The sequence below is a fragment of the Panthera uncia genome, chromosome E1, assembly GCF_023721935.1.
Source record: "Panthera uncia isolate 11264 chromosome E1, Puncia_PCG_1.0, whole genome shotgun sequence".
Lineage (NCBI taxonomy): Eukaryota > Metazoa > Chordata > Mammalia > Carnivora > Felidae > Panthera > Panthera uncia.
In genome coordinates this window covers 33,299,921-33,322,814 of record NC_064814.1, presented here as the reverse complement: position 1 = coordinate 33,322,814, position 22,894 = coordinate 33,299,921, and the positions used below count along the sequence as shown (strand labels likewise).

General features: G+C 33.4%; 1 protein-coding gene across 1 annotated transcript in view; it reads right to left on the bottom strand.

Moving 5' to 3' along the window:
• Window positions 1–22,894, bottom strand: part of BRIP1 (BRCA1 interacting helicase 1) — a 202,466-nt gene that overhangs the window by 104,869 nt on the left and 74,703 nt on the right. Inside the window, 3 exon segments of the mRNA XM_049636532.1 lie at window positions 15,442–15,603; window positions 21,869–22,009; window positions 22,127–22,292. Coding sequence (XP_049492489.1) covers window positions 15,442–15,603; window positions 21,869–22,009; window positions 22,127–22,292 — 469 coding nt within the window.

Sequence of the window (22,894 nt, the reverse complement as noted above, 5' to 3'; positions counted from 1 at the left end):
CTACTAAATTCTATACTTTAAAAGGGTGATTTATATGATATGTGAACTGTATCTCAAAAAAAAAGGTTTATGAAAACAGGAAGGAGACCAACTTGAGATTAAGAAAAAATAAGTTAAAGACGGAAAAATTAGGAGGTTTCCGAATTTTCAAAAATTCAAGATTTTGAAACATTATAATAGGAGTCAATTGGTAATTACAGTAATTAGATAATAAGAACTAGTTGAAAATTATGAATAAAGAAAAATTGTCTCCTCTGTGCTATAATATTGATTCTTCAAAATCTTCTCTGTTTTAAATATCTTTTTTAAGGGGTGGGGTGGGGGGGGAGGGAGGGAGAGAGAAAGAGAGAAAGAGATAGAGAGAGAGAGAGAATGAGAATCTTAAGCAGGCTCCATGCCGTGTGGAGCCCAACGTGGAGCTCGATCTCACATGAACGGAGAGATCATAACCTGAGCTGAAATCAAGTCAGATGCTCAACCAACTGAGCCACCACCCAGGCACCCTACACATACTTTATATTTATTTTTTAATTTTTTTTTAATGTTTTATTTTTGAGACAGCAAGAGACAGAGCATGAACAGGGGAGGGTCAGAGAGAGGAGACACAGAATCTGAAACAGGCTCCAGGCTCTGAGCTGTCAGCACAGAGCCTGACGCGGGGCTCGAACTCACGGACCGCAAGATCATGACCTGGGCTGAAGTCGGACACTCAACCGACTGAGCCACCCAGGCGCCCCCATACTTTTTTTAATTTTGAAGAAATATTTGGTCTTAGTATTACAAACAAAATTTCAAAACTTCTCATGTCTTTAATAAAGTTCTTATGCTTCATGATGAATTATTATGATAATCACATTCTAATCAGGAAAAAAACCCTGTTAACCCATATATTGTGTCTCTTTTTAGATCCATACAGCATAATCACATGATATAAAAACTCTATTACTAAGTAACATTTAAGTATGTAATTTTTATTATAATAAAACTAATGTTCTTGTAATTTTACTTAAATTTTCACTTATTTAGAAAATATACTTTTACTATAAAGCTGTGTTACAACTGTCATGTTTAATATTTTTTTATTGTTAAGACAAGGTGAATAAATATACCCTAACAAGATTATTTATGGTAAAAATCAGTAGCAATGCTAGCAAAAATAACTTTTCAAAATGAGTATCAGAACTGATACTCACTGGGTACCAAAGAGTATCAGAAAGTACAAGTTAATTAGAATTAGAAGATGCTTTTAAATAAAATTAAGATAAAAACGATTAGTGTTCATGTTGTCAATCTGTCTACATTAAGATGTAGAAAGGCCTGGTGCCTGGTATCTTATCAAAGACTAAGTACCCAATGAAGGGAAAAGTGATAATGCCTATACATTTAGTTGATTCATCATCATAGTTACTCATCTTTCTAAGGAAGCTGTTTACAATATTATAATTAAATATGCTTTTAAATTGTGAATTATAGGTCTGTAACACAATAATATTTTAACAATTGTGTATACTATGTCATAATTATGGAATGGCATCTAATTTAGATATTAATAGCATCCTGATCTTTAAGTTGTCATCAATATAGACATGTTATTCATTAATGAAAAACAGAATTTCATCATTTTGTTTGCCATTTTTAAACTTTTAAACATCTTTCCCCCCTTTTTTTTTCTTTCTGGTTGATAATTTTCTTTAGTTGAATTCCTGCCTGACTCTTGTACTTACATTATTAACTATTCTAGACTTCATAAAGGTGAAGTAGAAGCTTGTAGGGAATGTGAACTATAAGACTGATTACCTAAAAACTCATGGAATGTCAACTTGTATAAACAACAACTCTAAACATTCATTTTAAAACTGAATTTGAACAATATTTGAACATATAAATTTTCACAGCAAAAGCTATTTTTTCAGTTATTTATATTGGCATACCAGATGACCTAATGAAAGGTAGAATGTATCTGCTTATGCACTTTTGTTAAAGGGAAAGTATCGGGGCAACTGGGTGGCTCAGTCAGTTAAGTGTCCAACTTCAGCTCAGGTCATGGTCTTATGGTTTGTGAGTTTGAGCCCTGCATCAGGCTCTCTACTGACAGCTCAGAGCCTGGAGTTCCCTTTTTCTCTGTCCCTCCCCTGCTCACAATCTCTCTCTCAAAAATAATATAAACATTAAAAACTTTTGGGAAAAAAAAAGGGAAAGTATTAAGCACACTGTTTTATTGTTGGTTTAACCACCTAATTTTACTGAAGGATACAAAAATACTGCATAATATAGACACACATCATATCCTATGTGGGAAGATCTTATATTATACTTTCCAGATAAACATATTTGAATAACATTTTCATCAGATTTGCAATGAAAATTGTATTTTTTTCTGTTTTGCTTGGGCTGATGTTTTGCTGCTAAAAAAGCAATTTCATTGGTGTATAATTACTTATAACAAAATGCATTCATTTTAAGCGAGTAATTCAATGAGTTTTAACAAATTCATGTACCCAAGAAACTCTTGCCATAATCAAAATATGAAACATACATTTTCCCAAAAAGTTCCTTTGTACCATTATGGACTGAGATTTTCTCACTCAAAATTTATATGTTGAAGTCCTAATCCCCAGTATCTCAAAATGTGTCTATATTTAAAGATAAGGTCTTTAAAGAAGTGATTTCAGTTTTTATGTTTTGGCTTTTTATGTTTAGGTATGTGATCAATTTTGAGTTAATTTTTTGGATAAGGTTATGAGGTGTCAGTGTTCACTTTATCCCATAAGGATGTACAAGAATCCCATTTTCTGCAAAGACTTCCACTTATCTAATAAATTACCTTGGCATCTTGGGGTGCCTGGGTGGCTCAGATGGTTAAGCATCAGATTCTGACTCAGGTCATGATCTCATGGTTCCATGGGTTCAAGCCCTGCATAGGGATCTGTGCTGACAGCTCAAAGCCTGAGCCTGCTTCAGATTCTGTGTCTCCCTTTCTCTGTGCCCCTCCCCCACTCATATTCTGCGCGTCTCTCAAAAATAAACGTTAAAAAGAATTTTTTTTTTAATTTTTTTTTCAACGTTTTTTATTTATTTTTGGGACAGAGAGAGACAGAGCATGAACGGGGGAGGGGCAGAGAGAGAGGGAGACACAGAATCGGAAACAGGCTCCAGGCTCCGAGCCATCAGCCCAGAGCCCGACGCGGGGCTCGAACTCACGGACCGCAAGATCGTGACCTGGCTCAAGTCGGACGCTTAACCGACTGCGCCACCCAGGCGCCCCTAAAAAGAATTTTTTTAATTACTTGCATCTTTGCCAAAAGCCAGTTGACCATATATGTATATACATATGAATCAACTTCTAGATTCTACTTTGTTCCACCGATATATATGTTGATCCCTATGCCCAGTATCCCTGTAGCTCTACAGGAAATCTTGAAATCAGTTATTTAAGACTTCCAACTTTGTTTTTGCTTATTTTTCTAAATTTTTAAATAATCTAAGTTATTTGCACTTGCGTGAATTAACAGAATCGTGTCAATTTCTTTACCAAAAAAAAAAAAAAAAAAAAAGGCCTATTGAGGGGCGCCTGGATGGCTCAGTTGGTTAAGTGTCTGACTCTTGATTTTGGCTCAAATCATGATCTCACAGTTTGTGAGATCAAACCCTGTGTCAGGCTCTGCACTGACAGACTCCTCTCCCTCTCTCTCTGCCCCTCCCCTGCTCGTGCTCCCTCACTCTCTCTCTCAAAATAAACAAAACACTTTTTTAAAAAGGCCTATTGAAATTTTTACTAAGATTGGCTTGAATGTACAGATAAATTTCAGGATAATAGATACCTTAACAATACTAAGACAATACTAATACTAAGACTCATAAACATAGTATCTCTTTATATAGGTATTATATAGTCTTTAATTTCTCTCAGCAATGTTTTGTACTTTTTAGTGTTCAGGTCATGCATATCATGCACATAATTTCATGCTTTTTAATGTTATTTGAACTGATGCTGATTTAAATTTTATTTTCCAATAGGCCATTACTATTATAGATAAACAATCTGTTTATGTATGCAGTTGATCCTTGAACAATGTGGGAATTAGGAACAACACCCCTGCCCAGTTAAAAAGCCATATATAACTTCTGACTCCCCCAAAACTTGACTACTAATAGCCTACTACTGTCCAAAAGACTTGCCAATAACATACCTGATTAATACATATTTTGTATATTAAATGTATGATAGTGTTCTTATAATAAAGCAAGCTAGAGAAAAGAAAAATATTATTAAGAAAATTATAAGGAAAAGAAAACACATTTATAATATTACACCATATTTATGAAAAAAATTGACATATAAGTGGGCTTGTGCAGTTCAAACCCATGAAAAGGGGTGCCTATATTGACTTTCTCTAGACTGAGAACTTGCTACATTCAGTTATTAATTCTAATAGCTTTTTTTTATTGATTCCTTAGTATTTTATAAATACACAATCACGATGTCTGAGCAAAACCATTTTCTTTTTCTTTTGAAATCTAACTTTTATTTCCTTTTTTTGTCTTACTATTCTAGATACAGTACAATGTTGAACAGAGTAAGAAACAGACATCTGGGGGTACCTGGGTGGCTCAGTCAGTTAAAAGTCTGACTCTTGATTTTAGCTGAGGTCATAATCTTGAGGTTCATGGGATGGAGCTCCATGTTAGGCTCTATGCTCGGTGTGGAGACTGCTTGGGATTCTGTCTCTCTTTCTCTCTCTCTCTGCCCCTTCCCCACTTGCGTGTACTCTCTCACTCTCAAAATAAATAAATAAACGATAAAAAAAAAAAAAAAGACATCTGAGCCTTATTCCTGAAAGTGGACAAAAAACATTCAGTCTTAGAACATTAAGCAGGATGTTAGCTGTAAGTTTTTCAGATTCCCCTTTATCAGATTGTTCTTTATTTCATAGAAGTTTATATTATGAACTGGCAGTAAATTTTGTAAAATGCTATATCTGTGAATTTTTAGAGAAACGTGTTTTTTTCTAATTTTTCTAACTTATTCCACTGATGAACTGAATTATACAGGTGGATTTTTGAATTATTATTAGCTTCTTAGGATAAATCTCACTTGGTCATGATATATGATCCTCTTTATACTAAGGGATTATATTTACCAATTTTTTGTTAATGACTTTTAGGCCCATGTTGGTCCATAGTTTTAATTTCTTATAATGTCCTATTTGGCTTTAGTATCAGGGATAGTTTGCCTGATGACATGGGAAGTACTCCCTCTTCCTCTATTTTCTGAGTTTGAGTAGTAATGGTACTTTTTCTTTATAGAATTAACCAATAAAGACATCTGAGCCTACAATTTTCTTTGTGGAAAGGTTTTAATTACTATTTCAATTTGTTCAACAGATATGTTATTTGAATTATCTGATTCTTATTGAGTCAATTTTGGTAATCTGTGTCTTTCAAGGAATCTATCCATTTCATAGAAGCTGTTTATCTGCTTGGCATAAAGTTGTTAAAAATATCCCTTTATTACCTATTTAATTCAACAAAATCTGTAATGATATTCCCACTTAATTCTTAGCATTGGTAATTTTCCTTCTCTTTTTATGTTGTGTGGTCTTGTTAGATTTTATTAGCTTTATTAATACATTTTAATAATGAGTATAGCTCTTGGTTTCACGGATTTCTTTATATTATTTATTGGTTTTCTATTTTATTATTTCCTTTCCTCTATTTTGTTTATTTTTGTTTATTTTCCTCAGAAATTCAGATTATAAGATCTTTCTCTTTTTTTTCTAATAAGGGTTAAAAGCTATAAATTTCCCTCTAAGTATAACTTCAGCTACACTACATAAATTGTGACATTTTGTATTTCCCTTATCTCTTAATTCAAATATTTCAAGAAATAATGGCTAAAATTTCCCCAAATGTGATGAAAGAAGTGAGTCTACAAATCCAGAAGGAGTTCAATCAGTTCTAAGGAGTTCAATTAGAATAAATCCAAAGCAACATACACAAAGACACTTTGTAATTCAACTGTCAAAAGATGAAGAGCAAAATAAATACATAAACAAATGAATAAACAGATGCAAAAGCAAAGCAACTCATCTCATACAAAGGATTCTCAATAAGACCATAAGCTTATCTCTCATCAGAAACCTTAGAGGCCAGAAAGCAATGGGATATATTTAAAGTGCTAAAGAAAAAACTATCAACCAAGAATTCTATTATCTGGAGAAACTCTCCTTCAAAAATGATGGAGAAAAGTGAAACCAATACTACACTATATGTTAACTAACTTGAATTTAATTTTTAAAAAATGAGAAATTATGACATATCCAGATAAACAAAAGGTGAGAGTTTATTACACTAGACCTTACTCCAAGAACTGCTAAAGGGAGTCCTTATTTTGAAATAAAAGAACACAAAACAGTAACTTACAGTGGTATAACAATATAAAGATCTTCAGGAAAGATAAAAACATGAAAAAATATAAAGCCACAATTATTGTAATTTTGGTTTGTAACCCTATTTTTATTTATTTTTTTTTTAATTTTTTTTTAATGTTTATTTATTTTTGAGACAGAGGGAGACAGAACATGAGTTGGGGAGGGGCATAGAGAGAGGGAGACACAGAATCTGAAACAGGCTCCAGGCTCTGAGCTGTCAGCACAGAGCCCGATGCGGGCTCGAACCCATGAACCGTGAGATCATGACCTGAGCCTAAGTTGGGCGCTTAACCGACTGAGCCACCCAGGCACCCCTGTAACCCTATTTTTAATTTTCTACAGGATTTAAAAGGCAAATGCATGAAAATTATTATAAATCTTTGTTATTTGGCATACATGTAAAAAGAAGTAACTTGTGACATCAGTAACACAAAGGAGAGATGGAGCTGTTTACATGGAAGTTTCTGTACATAAATGAAGTTGGTATCAATTCAAATCTGATTGCTATGATAGGATGCTAAATAGGTAATCCCCACTCTAAGCGCAAAGAAAGTATCTATAAAATATACATAAAGCAAAACAAGAAAGCAAAATGTGTAACTATAAAAAATCAAGTAAACAAAAAAGAGGGTGGTGATGGAGGATATAAAGAACATAAAAGTTGTAAGACACACAGAAAGCAAATAACAAATGGCAGAATGGATTTAAAAAGATGGCTCAACTATACACTAACTATAGGAGATTCACTTTAGATCTAAAGACATGAAGGCTGAAAGTAAAAGGATGGAAAAGCTATTCCAAACAAATAGTAACCAAAAGAAGAGTAGGGTGGCATTACTAATATCAGACAAAATAAACTTGAAGTCAAAAACTGCTACAAAGGATACTATACACTGATGATAAAAAGGTCAATTATGAAAAACATATAACTGTAAATATAATACACCAAAATTGAAGACCCAACATATATAAAGCAAACAATGGCAGAAAGGGAGAAACTGACAACTATACAACAGTTGGAGACATCAATAACCCACTTACACTAATGGATAGAAACTGCATAGAGATGAGAAAGGAAAAAGAGAACTAGAACAACACTGTCAATTAGTTGGACCTCATAGACATGTATAGAACTTCAATCACAACAGAGAATACACATTTCTCCAAAAGGGACAGGGAACATTCTCCTGAAAAGACCACATGAGTCCATAACACAAGTCTTAATAAATTTATAATCACTGTAGAAGAAATGGACAAGAGACATGAATAGACACTTTCCCAAAGAAGATATCCAGATGGCTAACAGACACCACAAAAAATGTTCAACATCACTCATCATCAGGGAAATACAAATCAAAATCACAATGAGATACCATCTCACACCAGTCAGAATGGCTAAAATTAATAACTCAGGCAACAACAGATGTTGGCAAGGATGTGGAGAAAGGGGATCTCTTTTGCACTGCTGATGGGAATGCAAAGTGGTGCAGCCACTCTGGAAAACAGTATTGAGGATCCTTAAAAAGTTAAAAATAAAACTACCCTACAACCGAGCAATTGCACTACTAGGTATATATCCAAGGGCTATAGGTGTGCTGTTTCGAATAGGCACATGCACCCCAATGTTTACAGCAGTGCTATCGACAATAGCCAAAGTATGGAAAGAGCCCAAATGTCCACTGACAGATGAATGGATAAAGAAGATGTGGTACACACACACACACACACACACACACACACACACACAGTGGAGTATTACTTGACAATCAAAAAGAATGAAATCTTGCCCTTTGCAACAATGTGGATGGAACTAGAGGGTATTATGTTAAGCGAAATAAGTCAGTCAGAGAGGGACAAATATATGACTTCACTCATGTGGAATTTAAGATACAAAATTAGTGAACCTAAGGTAAGGGAAGCAAAAATAATATAAAAACAGGGAGGGGAAGAAAACATAAGAGACTCTTAAATACAGAGAACTGAGGGTTGCTGGAGGGGTTGTGGGTGGGGGGGCTGGACTAAATGGGTAAGGGGCATTAAGAAAGACACTTGTTGAGATGAGCACTGGGTACTATACATAGGGGATGAATCGCTGGAATCGACTCCTGAAATCATTATTGCACTGTATGGTAACTAACTTGGATGTAAATTAGAAAGAAAGGAAGAAAGAAAAAAAAGAAAGGAAGGAAGGAAGGAAGGAAGGAAGGAAGGAAGGAAGACCACTGTAATCATACAAAAGATCTTTTCTGGTCACAATAGAATAAAACTAGAAATCAATAAAAGAAGGAAAACTAGAAAACTCACAAATATAAGGAAATTAAGTAACACATATTAAAAAAATTTTTTAAGTTTATTTTTCCATTTTGAGAGACAGCAAGCAGGAGAGGGGCAGAAAGAGGGAGAGAATCCCAAGCAGGCTCTGCATTGCCAGCACAGAGCCTGATGCGGGGCTCAAACTCACAAACTTGAGATCATGACCTGAGCCGAAACCAAGAGTTGGATGCTTAATCGACTGAGCTACCCATGTGCCCCTAAACAACACATATTTTAAACAACCAACAAGTCGAAAAAGAAATTACAAGAGAAATTAGAAAATACCTTGAGAAATATGAAAATGAGAACACAATATACCAAAACTTAAAGGATGCAAAGAAAGCAGTGCTAAGAGAGATATTTATAGCTATAATGACATGCTTTAAAAAAAAGAAAGGGGCACCTGGGTGGCTCAGTCAGTTAAGCGTCCAACTTCGGCTCAGGTCATGATCTCATGGTTTGTGAGTTCAAGCCCCATGTCAGGCTCTGTGCTGACAGCTCAGAACCTGGAGCCTGCTTTGGATTCTGTGTCTCCCTCTCTCTGTCCCTCCCCCACTCATGCTCTGTCTGTCTCTCTTTCTCTCTCAAATACATAAACATTAAAAAAAAATTTTTTTTAATAAATTTAAAAAAGGAAGATCTCAGGGCGCCTGGGTAGTTCAGTCGGTTAAGCATCTGACTTTGGGCTCAGGTCATGATCTCATGGTTCATGAGTTCGAGCCCCACATCGGGCTCTGCACTGATAGCATGGAGCCTGCTTGGATCCTGTCACCCCCCTCTGACTACACCTTCCCTGCTCTCTCTCTCAAAAATAAACATTTAAAAGTAAATAAATAAAAATTAAAAAGGAAGATCTCAAATTAATAAACTAATTTTGTGCTTTCAGGAAGTAGAAAAAGAAGAGCATGCTAAATCGAAAACTAGCAGAAGGAAGGAAATAATAAAGATCACAGAAGAGATAAATGGAAAAAAAAAAGAACAGGAAACAGCAGAGAAAATCAATAAAACCAAAAGTTGGTTCTTTGAAAGGGTAAAAAAAAAAAAACTGACAAACCTTTAGCTAGAATGACTGTGGGGGGGAGGGGAGGGTAAGACTCAAATTACTAAAACCGCAAAAGAAAGAAGCGACCTCACTACCAATTTTACACAAATAAAGATTATAAAAAACATCATAAATAATTGTATCTCAACTTGGATAGCCAACATAAAATGGACAAATTTGAAGAAATACACAATCTACAAAAACTGAATCATGAATAAATAGAAAATCTGAACAGACTTATAACTAGTAGAGAGATTGAAACAGCAATCAAAAATCTTCCAACAAAGAAAATCCCTGAACCCAGTGGATTCATTGGTGAATTTTACAAATCCTTTAAAGAATTAACACCAATCCTACTCAAACTCTATCAAAAAACTGAGGAGTAGAGAATATTTACTAACTTATTCTATGAGGCTAATACTACCCTAAGAGCAAAGGCAGACAAAGATATTAGAAGCAAAAGAAACTGGGGCGCCTGTGTGGCTCAGTCAGTTCAGCATCTGATTTTGGCTCAGGTCATGATCTCATGGTTCATGAGTTCAAGCCCCATATCAGGCACTCTGTTGTCAGCGCAGAGCCCGCTTTGGATCCTGTATCTCCCTCTCTTTCTCTCCTTCCCTCACTTGTGCTCTCTGCCCCTCTCCCACTTGAGATTTCTCTCTTTCCTCTCTCTCTCTCTCTCTCTCTCTCACTCTCTCTCTCTCTCAAAAAGCAAAAGAAACTATAGACAAATATCTCTTATGAATACTGATGCGAGAATCCTCAACAAATTCAGCAACCAAATTTAGCAACATACTAAAAGGATTATAACCAAGACCAAATGGGATTTATTCCCAAAATTAAAGAGTAGTTCAACATATGAAAATCAGTTAATGTAACATATAGAATTCATAGAATGAAGAACCCCCCCCAAAAAAGCCACATGATTATTCTCAATTGATACAGAAAAAGCATCAATGACAAAAAAAAAAAAAAAAAGTCAATAAACTAGGAATAGAAGGAAACTTCCTCAACATTATAAAGCAATATATGAAAAACCCACAGGCTAACATCACACTCAATGAAACAACCCACAATGCCAGTCTGCACCATTTCTATTCAATATAGTAGTTTAAGTTCTAGCCAGAAAAATCAGGCAAGAAAAAGACATCCAAATTGGAAAGGAAAAAGTAAAATGATCTCTGTTTGCCAATGATATGATCTTATAATTAGAAAACTAAAGATCCCTCCCCAAATATAAAGCCAATAAATTTAGTAAAGTTGCAGGATACAAAATCAAGACACAAAAATCAGTTCCCTTTCCATACAACAGCAATGAACAACTGGAAAAGGAAGTTAAGACAACAACCCATTTACTACAGCATAAGAAATACTCAGAAATAAATTTAACCAAGACGGTTAAAGAGTTGTACTCTAAAACTACTAAATACTGCTGAGAACAATTAAAAAAAGACATAAATAAAAGGAAAGACATCCCATGTTTATGGATTGGAAAAATTAACATTATTAATAATACTACCAAAGCCAGATACAGAGTCTTTGGAATCCCTATCAAAATCTCAAAAGCATTCTTTGGCAGAAAAAGAAAAAATCCATTCTAAAATGAATAAGGAGGGGTGCCTAGGTGGCTAGTTGGTTGAGCGTCAGATTCTCGATTTCAGCTCAAGTCATGATCTCATGGTTTGTGAGTTCAAGCCCTGTGTCAGGGCTGTACTGACAGCACAGAGCCTGCTTTGGATTCTCTTTCTCCTCACTCTGCCCTTCCCCTGCTCGTCTGTGCTCATGCTCTCTTTCTCTCTCTCAAAATAAATAAAAATAAACTTAAAAAAAATGCATAAGGAATCCTGAGGAGCTCCAAATAACCAAAACAATCTTGAAAAAGAACAAAATTAGAGGATCCACATTTCCTGATTTTAAAACTTACTTTAAAGTTAAAGTAATTGAAACACTAATGGCATAAGGATAGACTTACAGACCAAGGACAGAGAATAGGAAGTCTAGACATAAGTCCTTGCATATGTGGTCAATGGATTTTCAATAAGGGTACCAAGACTGTTCAATGGAGAAATGGGAAACTTTTCAACAAATGATGCTAGGAAAAGTGGGTATCCACATGCAAAAAAAATGAAGTGGACCCATACTTTACACCATACATAAAATTATCTCAAAATGGCTAAAATACCTAAATTTAATACCTAAACTATTAAGTCCTTAGAGAAAACATAGGGGGAAATCTTCATGACACTGGATTTAGCAATAATTTCTTGGTTATGACACCAAAACACATATAACAAAAGAAAACAATAGATAATTGAACTCGATCAAAATTTCACAATTTATAATTTTTGTGTACCCAAGAATGCTATCAACAGAGTGAAAGACAACTCCTAAAATGGGAGATGATATTTATAAAGCATGTATCTGGTAAGGGATTAATATATAAAATATAAAAAGAACTACAGCTCAACAATAACAACAAAAACCTTATTCGAACATGAGGAAAGGACTTGAATTAAACATTTCTCCAAAGAAGATACACAAATGGATAATAAGCACAAAAAACATCACTAGTCATTAGGGAGATACAAACCAAAACCACAAGGAGATGCCACTTGTGGTTTCCATCCATTCATATCCATTAGGATGGCTATTATCCAAAAAATAGTAAATAACAAATGTTGGCAAGAATGTGAAGAAATGGAAATCTTTATGAAATGCTGCTTTCTGAATCTAAAATTATACAGTTGCTGTGGTAAACAGCATGATGGCTCCTCAAAAAGTTATACAGATTTACCATATGATATAGCAATACCATTTCTAGGTATATATTCCAAAGAACTGGAAGCAAGGGCTCAAACAGGTATCTGTATACCAATGTTCACAGCAGCATTATTCATAATACTCAAAAGGTAGACCCAACCCAAGTGATCACAGAATGGATAAACAAAATGTGGTACATACACAAAATGGAGTATTATTCAGGCATAAAAGTGAAATTTTAATACATGCTACAACATGCATGAACCTTGAAAACAAAAATTATATTAAGAGAAATAGGCCAGATACAAAAGGACAAATATTTTATGATTCCATTTATGCCTAGAATAGACAAATTCTTACAAACAGAAAGAATAGAGGGACTGTGGGTAGAGGATCTGGAGAGCTACTATTTCATAGCTACAGAATTCCTGTTTGGGAAGATGAAAAAGTTGTAGAAATAGACAGTGTTTATGGCTGAATAAATTACAAATATATTTAATGGCAGTAAATCATACACCTAAAACGGTTAAAATGATAAATTTTGTTATGCATATTTCACAATTTAAAAAAAAGGAATAACAATAAATATCAGAGGAACAGATCAAAGATTTGAGAAGTCTCGAGGTATAGAAATGGAAAGTGAGAAGCCAGAGGACTATTGGTTTTCATTATAATCATTTTATATTATTTGTGTATAAGAATTAATTTGATAGCAAATTTATTTTTTAAAGCTTAAAAAAAGAAATTATAATAATGAATTCAACAAATGAAAAACTGGGGAAATGTTGATATGTACTATAGGGAATTAATACCCACGTGATTAAGTCCATAAAAATTAATAAAAAAGATACAGTATAAACAGACAATAAATTAAAATAAATAAGCAAACCCCCCAGAACTATCAATCTACTATTAATAAAAACAATTAACTAAGAAAGAAATAAAATGTTTGAAAGCTTATTTGATTATCTTCTCATTCTTTTTAGTTGAAAAAGTAGAAACAAAATTTTATAATCCATTCATTATGCCAATTTATAAATCTGATAAAAAAGTATATTTAAATGTTACAGTCTCTATAGTCACCCAATAATCAATCATCAATTTCAGTAACTGTAAAATTAATACTGTGCTATATCTATTCCAAAAATTAAATTTAGGAGGTAATATTCCGTTTATATTTAGAGTAGTTACTTTTCTTCTACCAAGTAATGTATTTCACCTCAATATATTAATAATTAGGATGTATTTTCAAACTGCTGAACCCAGCTAACAAAAACTACATCATTTGAGAACACTGCTACAATATGATATGGCGTACTGTTCAACAGTCTGTTTTCTTTCTCACTGTAACTTTTCCAATGACAATTGTATTATTGTCGATTTAAATACCTTTATATTAGATTTGGTTTTCCTCCATATATACACTAAAAAACTCAAGAAACAAAAAACAAAACCCCAAAAAACCATACCAAACTGCTTACTAGCATATAAACAATCATTCTTACCATGTCTTTGAAGCCTAGTAGAATATGAAATTATTTATTCAACTGGGCATTTCATGGCTCACTTTTGTGATCATGATTGGGAAATATAAAAAGGTATGTATTAATGTACTGAGATTTTACTTTTCTTTAGCTCCAAGCTTAATTATTAGTTTTCTTTAACATAGCTGTTTGGTGTAAATGTTCACACTTTGGGATAAATATTGCTTTCTTTTAAGAATTTTTTAAATGTTTATGTCCATTTTTTTTCTGGATATTCTTGTAAAAAAAAAAAAAAACCAACTATCTGATTAAATTTCTTCTGAAAGCAATTCTTTCAATTTATCTACAGGAAGACTAATTTACTGTATCGGGCTAAAAAAGTATGTGCCTTGGTCCCATTTGGGCTGCTATAACAGAATACCTCAATAGCTTTTAAACATAAGAAATGTATCACTTACACTTCTGGAAGCTGGAAAGTCCAAGATCAAGGCACCAGCATGGTCACATTTGGTGAGGTCCCTCTTTCTGGTTCATAGCTGGCATCTATTCTGTATGTCCTCACATGGTAGAAGGGGCAAGGTTTCTCTCAGTGTCTCTTTTATTAGACACTAATCCTGTTCGTAAGAATTCTAACCTCGGGACTTAAGCACCTCCCAAAGGCCCCACTCATAATGTCACCATCTTTAGGGGTTAGGATTTCAACATATGAAACTTTGGGAGGACACATTCAGGTAAAGCAGTATGTACATAAATGGAAAACAGTAGCAGAGTCAAAAGTATTTCAGTATTGCCATTCAAATATATTATTTATTTATGCTACTATCCTTACGTATACAACTTCCAATGAGAAAATAAAAGGAAATACCACTTTTCTACACTGGAATTTAGCTTGGATTTTGATAAAGTATGATTTTACTCTCAGAAATTATATGTAGTTTTAATGCTTTAAATATTAGGACTAAAATACACTATGTAACTCAATTTTACACAGTATTATTAAAAACCAGAGTGACTTTAAAAACAAAAATGTCTAGCCTCGCCAAATACATGAAGTAAAAAGATGGGCAACAAAGAAAGTCTGATTTTAGATTCAGATTAATGAAACATTCAAAAGTATAATTTGTGAAAGTGAAAATGAATATACTTTTTCCCGTCTACTATGAAAAAAATCAAGCTGCCCCTAAAAATAAAAATAATGTACACATCATAAACAGTCCTCATATAACAAACACTGCTTGAAGACTTAGTGTTTTAGAGTTTCAAGTAAAACAGTGAATGGACTATCTCAATCAATAAATAAGTAAAATATATGATACTTAGAAAATTGTAATTCCTGTTGCTTCCTGGAAACTTACCATGGTAATCCCATGTGATTTTTTAAAGGCAAGAGAAACAATAAATATTCCCTTACCTTGTAAGATGGCAAGAAACACAAAATTCCTTGGCTCACAGCCTGACACACAGATAACACAAGTGCGCCCACTTCATCCTGAAACTCGAAAGTTTCTGTGTGCTGGAAGGTAGCACAGAGATTCCGACCCTTGGGACCTGACCCAATGGTGCCAACCCAAACCTAGAATATAAATATGTATTAGAGTCATGCCTGAACCAGGCAGGCAAATTAGCATTTAGTTGGGAGCCTTAATTACGCATATTACGTGTAGTCAAAAGATCAAGAAACAAGTTTAGAGAAACTTTATTTTTAAATTGTTGGTGTTTCTCTATTTTCATTAATTAATTATATATAAATCTAAATTATAAAAGTTTTACTTTAAGCGCATCACTGACCACTCAGGATACAAGAAAAAATTACTTTTCTATTTCCTAAACAGCTTTGTAAAACTAAACATGCAACAAAATTTTGTTGGATAATGTAAACAAATGAAATGAATAAATCAGAAATGATTCCAGACTATTAGATGAAGGCTTGTATGATCTGCTATAGGTAAGTCTTTAAGACTTGACTATGGTAAGAGTTATGAATATACTCAACAAATTTACAAATTCACTGATGCTCAAAGATCTATAGTCTTAAAAAATCAGACCCACCAAATTTTAGTTATTTGCAATTCATTTATATTCATACAGATCTAGTATTAGTGTGATTTGACTAAGAGAAACTAAAAACTTGACTGGTAATCTACAGACAATATAAACACTTCAGATTGTTGAAACTGTAATAGCCCTATATTTTCAAATAATGTATGAGACTGAGGTACATTTTACAAGATGACGTCTAATGGATACCAGTTTAACCAACTTTTAACTAAATGATTAACTAGTAATAAGATAAAGTGATATTAAGTGTTTCCTGACATGATGCAATGGGAAGTAGCAATATCATATCACCTATATAGTATTGTTACCAAACTGTTTAACCTGAATCTTATCAACAGGAAACAATCGGATAAAATCCAGATTATAAGACATTCCTCAAGATAACTGCTAACTTGAATTCTATAAAAATGTCATGAAAGACAAAAAAAATAAAAGGCAAAACAACAGTTTTAAAGACTAAAGAGATATGAAAGTCAAATGCAATACATAATACTTGATTGGATCCTGGGTCAAGAATAAACAAATTAGGGGCGCCTGGATGATGGTCAGACTTCAGGTCAGGCCATGATCTCTACGTTCGTGAGTTCCAGTCCCACATCAGGCTTGCTGCTGTCAGCGCAGAGCCTGGTTTGGATCCTGACCCCTTCTGTCTGCCCCTTCCCCACTTGCGGTGTGTCTGTCTGTCTCTCTCTCTCAAAAATAAACATTAAAAAAAAAATGGGAATGCAAGCTGGTGTAGTCACTCTGGAAAACAGTATGGAGGTTCCTCAAAAAATTAAAAATAGAACTACCCTACGACCCAGCAACTGCACTACTAGGTATTTATCCAAGGGATACAGGTGTGCTATTTCGAAGGGACACATGCACCCCCATGTTTACAGCAGCACTATCAACAATAGCCAAAGTATGGAAAAAGCCCAAAAGTCCATTGATGGATGAATGGATAAAGAAGATGTGGTATATATATACAATGGAGTATTACTCGGCAATCAAAAAGAATGAAATCTTGCCATTTAAGCTATGTGGATGGAACTGGAAGGTATTATACTAAGTGAAATTAGTCAGAGAAAGACAAATATCATATGACTTCACTCATATGAGGACTTTAAGAGACAAAATAGATGCACATAAGGGAAGGGAAACAAAAATATAAAAAAACAGGGAGGGGAACAAAGCATAAGAGACTCATAAATATGGAGAATAGAGGGTTACTGGACGGGGGGTGTGGGGGGGGGGATGGGCTAAATGGGTAAGGGGGCATTAATGAATCTACTCCTGAAATCATTATTGCACTATATGCTAATTTGGATGTAAATTAAAAAAAATAAAGTATTATGTTTAAAAAAAATAAAAAATAAAAATAATTTTCAATTCATGAAGCATACCAAAAAAAAAAAAAAAACAAAATAAAAAGATATAAAGACATTTTGGAAATAAATAGATAAATATAAATATTGACACTATTGTACCAATTTTAAATTTCCTTAGTATGATCATGGTGTTGTGGTTATACAGGATTATGAAATTGTTCTTTTTTTAAAGTTTATTTGAGAGAGAGAGAGAGAGAGCAAGCAGGGGAGAGGCAGAGAGAGGGAGAGAATCCCAAGCAGGCTCTCCATTGTCACCATGGAGCCTGATGCAGGGCTTGAACCCACGAACTGTGAAATCAAGACCTGAGCAGAAATCAAGAGTAGGATGCTTAACCAACTGAGCCACCCAGGTGATGCAGATTATGTAACTGTTCTTGAGAGACAGTCTCAACTAATTAAGGGCAAATGTCATGATGTCTACAAATTACTTTCTAATAGTTTATTCAAAAATGTACATTATACAATATGGGACCTTTGTGTCCAGCTTCTTTCACTTACAAGAATGATTTAAAAGTTCATCCATGTTGTAGCAATTATCAGTATTTCATTAGTAGTGATTGCTGAATACTACTTTATTGTATGGATATACCATTATTTTAAAATCCGTTCATTAAGTTGATGGACATTTGGATTGTTTCTGCTTTTTGCCTTTGTAACATAATGTTGCTATTAATAACTATTGTATAAGTTTTTGTATATACATCACTTATCTCAGGTATATGAGGAAACCTAGGTCATATGGAAATTCTATATTTAATTTTATGAGGAACTGCCAAGCTGTTTTTCAAAACAATTGTGCTATAGATTTTATGAAGTTTTTTTTTTTTTTTTATGTTTATTTACTTTTGAAAGAGAGGAGGGGGCAAGAGAGAGAGGGAGACAGAATCTGAAGCAGGCTCCAGGAACTGAGCTGTCAGTGCACAGCATGACACATGACTTGAACCCACAAGCTGTGAGATCATGACCTAAACCAAAGTTGGAAGCTCAACCTACTTATCCACCCAGGTGCCCTAAATAGTTTTTTAAAGTTAGTGCCATTTCTTTCCATTTGTACTTTGCTAATTTATATTAAATGATGAATGGATGTTGAATTTTACCAAATTATTTTTTCTGCATTTATTAAGTTAATTGTATGTTTTTTTCCTCCTTAATTTTAAATGTGGTAAATTACATTAGTAGAGCTTCTAACATTGAATCAAATTATCATTCTTAAATCCAAGTAGGCTATAATGGTTTGACTAATTTATAGATGTCTAGAATTCATGCATTTATAACTTAGTTGGAATTTTTGGTCTAATGCTAGTGGATAAGGATCTTATACTTTTTTATTTTTTCATTTTATCCTTTCCTTGTGTTGGTATAAAAATTATAATGCTTTCATAAAATTGGTTTGGAGTATTTTTTTTTTCCTATTCCTTTCAAGTTTAGAATATTCCATTTCTTGAATGTTTGATAGAAAACACACATAAAACTACCTGGGTATAGTGATTTTTGTGTGATAAGACTTCTAAATACTGATGTCATTTTGTTAATAATCACATAAGACAAATAAGAAGCTTTATGTCTTTTATTTCACTCATGTTTTCAAAATTAAGATAATGTCCATAATATTTCCCATTTATCTTTTAATATCTGCTGTGTTTGTGTTTGCAACTTTTCCTGTATTTTAATTACATAAACCTAGTCTAGAAATTTTGGTTTTCAGCATATATCCAGGTAAAGCTGTACTCTGGACTGTAGATATATTTGAAATTGGGGATGAAGTAAGTTACCTGGAAGTCTGATATGACTTCACTCTCTTCTAATTTCAAAAGCAAATTATGGTTGTTTAAAAAAATAAAATGATATAAAAATACAAAAAAAAAAAAAAAAAAAAAAAAAAAAACAAAAAAACAAAAATGTACATTATACACATACACATATATAATGTGATTGTTAACATTTTGCAGTTTTCCTCTTCTCTCTTTCATATATACACATGAAAAATGCTAACAATTGATGAACCTATGTGAAGGGTATAAAGATGTTCACCATATTAATACTATTTTTTATACCTTTCTGAAGTTTATAATTGTTTAGAAGTTGAGGGCATCAATAAATGAATGGACAACCAAAATGTGGTATTACATACATACAAGGGAATATCATTCAGCCTTAAGAAGGTAGGAAATTCTGACTCAGGTTACAACATGGATGACATCATGCTAAGTGAAATAAGCTAATCACAAAAAATATCTATGATTTCACTTATATTAGAGTATCAAATTCATAAAAATAGAAAGTAGAAGGGTGGTTACCAAGGGCTAAGAGGAGGGGGAAATGGAGAATTGTTGTTTAATGGGAAAAGAATTCTAGTTTTGCAAGATGAAAAAGTTCTAGAGATTGGGTACACAACAATGTAAATATACTTAACAAGATTGAACTGTACCCTTAAAAATGGTTAAGATGGTAAATTTTATGTTATATATATTTTATTACAATTAAAATAAAAATCATGTTTTATAATCAAAAACTCAAAAAAAGCCAAGAGTTTACTCTTTAAAAAGATTAATAAAAAGGATAAACTGTACCAACACTGATAAAGAAAAAACATAAAACCAGAGAATACAAATTGATAATATAAGGTAGGGATAAGGAGAACATGGCTACAGAGTTCATAGATATTAAAAAGATAATAAGACATTTTATAATAAAAAATAAGTTTTAAAAAGTTGGGTGGGGGACACCTGGATGACTCACTCAGCTAAGCACCTGACTCATGATTTCAGCTCAGGTCATGATCTCACTTTGTGAGTTCAAGCCCTGCACTGGGCTCTGTGCTGACAGTGTGGAGCCTGCTTCTCTTTCTCTTTCTCTTTCTCTCTCTCTCTCTCTCTCTTTCTCTCTCTCTCTCTCTCTCTTTCTCTCTCTCTCTCTCTCTGCCCTTCCCCAACTCATGCATACACGGTCACTCTCAAAAATATATAAAGAAACTACAAAAAAAGAAAAAAACATTAGGGGTAAATGTTACAATAGAATTCAACTGAACAATTATCATTTTTACTATTATAATCCATTGACATTATAGGTTAAATAGGCTTTTGTGTACTAGTTTGAGAACTTAGAGCCTATAATACCATTCTTATGAGAAAATATACTAAATTTATTAATAGCTTCCCATGTTTATTTGAACTCTGAAGGAAGGTACTTAAAACTGTGGAGCATAAAGTGCTTGTGATGAGCACTGGGTGTTGTATGTAAGTGTTAAATCACAAAATTCTACCCCTGAAACTAATATTACACTGTACGTTAACTAACTGGAATTTAAAAAGAAAGTTTAAAAAAAAGTGGAACATATATTTTTCCTTCACTATTGTTTACAGCAATGTTTCCAAAGAGGAGTACTCTGCCATTATAGAAAGCACAACTCTTAGTTATATAATAGCTTAGCATTCCAGGCCCCCACCTACTAAATATCAATAGTTCCTGCCAAGTAATTGTGAAAACCAAAATGTCCTCACAAATACACCTTGTTGGTTAAAAACAACAGCTTTATAAAGAACTAGAATTGTGTTAGGCACACAAATGATGCTCAATATGTAGCTAACTGCTTTAAATGACTTCATAAAAAGAAAGAGGGTAGATTGACAAATGACAGCTCAAATGTTCCTAGGGAATTAAATAACATTTATTGTTCTAAAACATTAAAATTTTAAGTTATATGACTCATGAGAATTTTCAATTCATTTCAGATATTCAAACATATGCTGAATATCTGGTAACTAATGCCAGGTATTAATCTAGGTGCAGTGGAAGAATGGGAACATGGAAGGAATAAAATAATACCACTGTCTAATGGAAAAAAGAAACACATGAGCAAAGAATTATGCATAGGAACTATGGTAAAGATGTTAAATTTTTTAAGTTTATTTTGAGAGAGAGAGAGAGAGAGAGAGAGAGAGAAAGAGAGAGAGAGAAACAGCGTGCGTGGGGGAGGGGTAGAAAGAGGGAGAGCCTCTGCACTGCCAGCACAGAGCCCAATGAAGGGTTCCAACCCACTAACTGTGAGATCATGACCTGAGCCAAAACAGAGTTGGATGCTCAACTGACTGAGCCACCCAGGAGCTCCTTGTTTTGTTTTTAATTCTCATTTAAAAAAAAAAAAAAACGTAAAAAATATTTAAATGAGGAAATTGCAATATAGTCTTTGCATCTAAAGTGTGTATTTTTACTCACTAAACTCAAGGAATGCTATTTATCAGTATTTCCCTTGGTTGACACTACCAAGTAGCTGACAGATTTTCTTTTATTCTAAAGCTAAGATGTTGGATTTCCTACAGGATCTGTTTGCTAGTATTTCAGGTATCTTCTAATTTTTTTTATATAAAATTATATTGATATAAAAAGATTGAGAGCCTTCAGAAAACTAACCTGTGAGTTATTAATGACATGATTAGCCTCCAGTTGGATACTAAAAGTAACACCAAGTTCTGATGAAAAGGATTTCATTGGTGATAATGTCCCAGATGTCAAAACAATGGTCCAAACTTTGCCATTAATATCTGAAAAGGCCTAAAAGGAAACATTATTAGATACATAAGATCATCTTTAAAACAGTCAAACATATTTATTTAATTGTTGGTACCGAGCAAGATGACAAAATTTTCATTTACAACATGATAGGCTTACCACAGCTGGATTTAAGCACCAAAAATTTAGCACACGAACTGCAGTTTTCTGTCTTACACGTTTCCTACTTTTTGCTTGAGCAAAGAATTCATTTTTATCTGAAGAATCAGTCTGATTTATCCAAGAATAAGTCTGTTGAATAGCAACTTTATAATCATCTGCAAATCTGCATGAAAATAAAATGGTAATTAAATGCAAAACTTCATGAAACATATGATGTCCCAGATACATACAATGTAAAAACTGATTATATTAAAACTAAATTGAAAGTCGTGGTATCTTCCCACTCAAAGATAACATTTTCCCCACCAACAACCCCCACCACTAATTAAATTAAACTCAGTAACTCTGATAGAAAATGAATCATTAAATCTTACAATCAACTTTCTCACTTAGAGATTAGATATTATCTAAATATCCACCCCTTACCATTTCCCATTCCTACGTTCAAACAATACATAAATCATGGCCGAAACAGAATTAAAATCCAGGTCTCTAATTCCTAGTCCAGAGCTCTTTGCATTCTGTGCTACATTATCAGCTACAAAACAGATAATAGGGTATCATTAAAGAAATGAAACAGTGGATTATACTTTTTTATTACATGAGAAAAATGGAGAGAATTTTTACTGAAGATTTCAAAAGTTTAGGAAACTAATTACAAAATTTAAGTTCCTTTAAAATATGGGTCTCAGTCTTCATTAACTTTTAATGAAGATATTGATTTTTGGGATGCCATCCAACTTACAATTTCTTTCAATAAGAGGC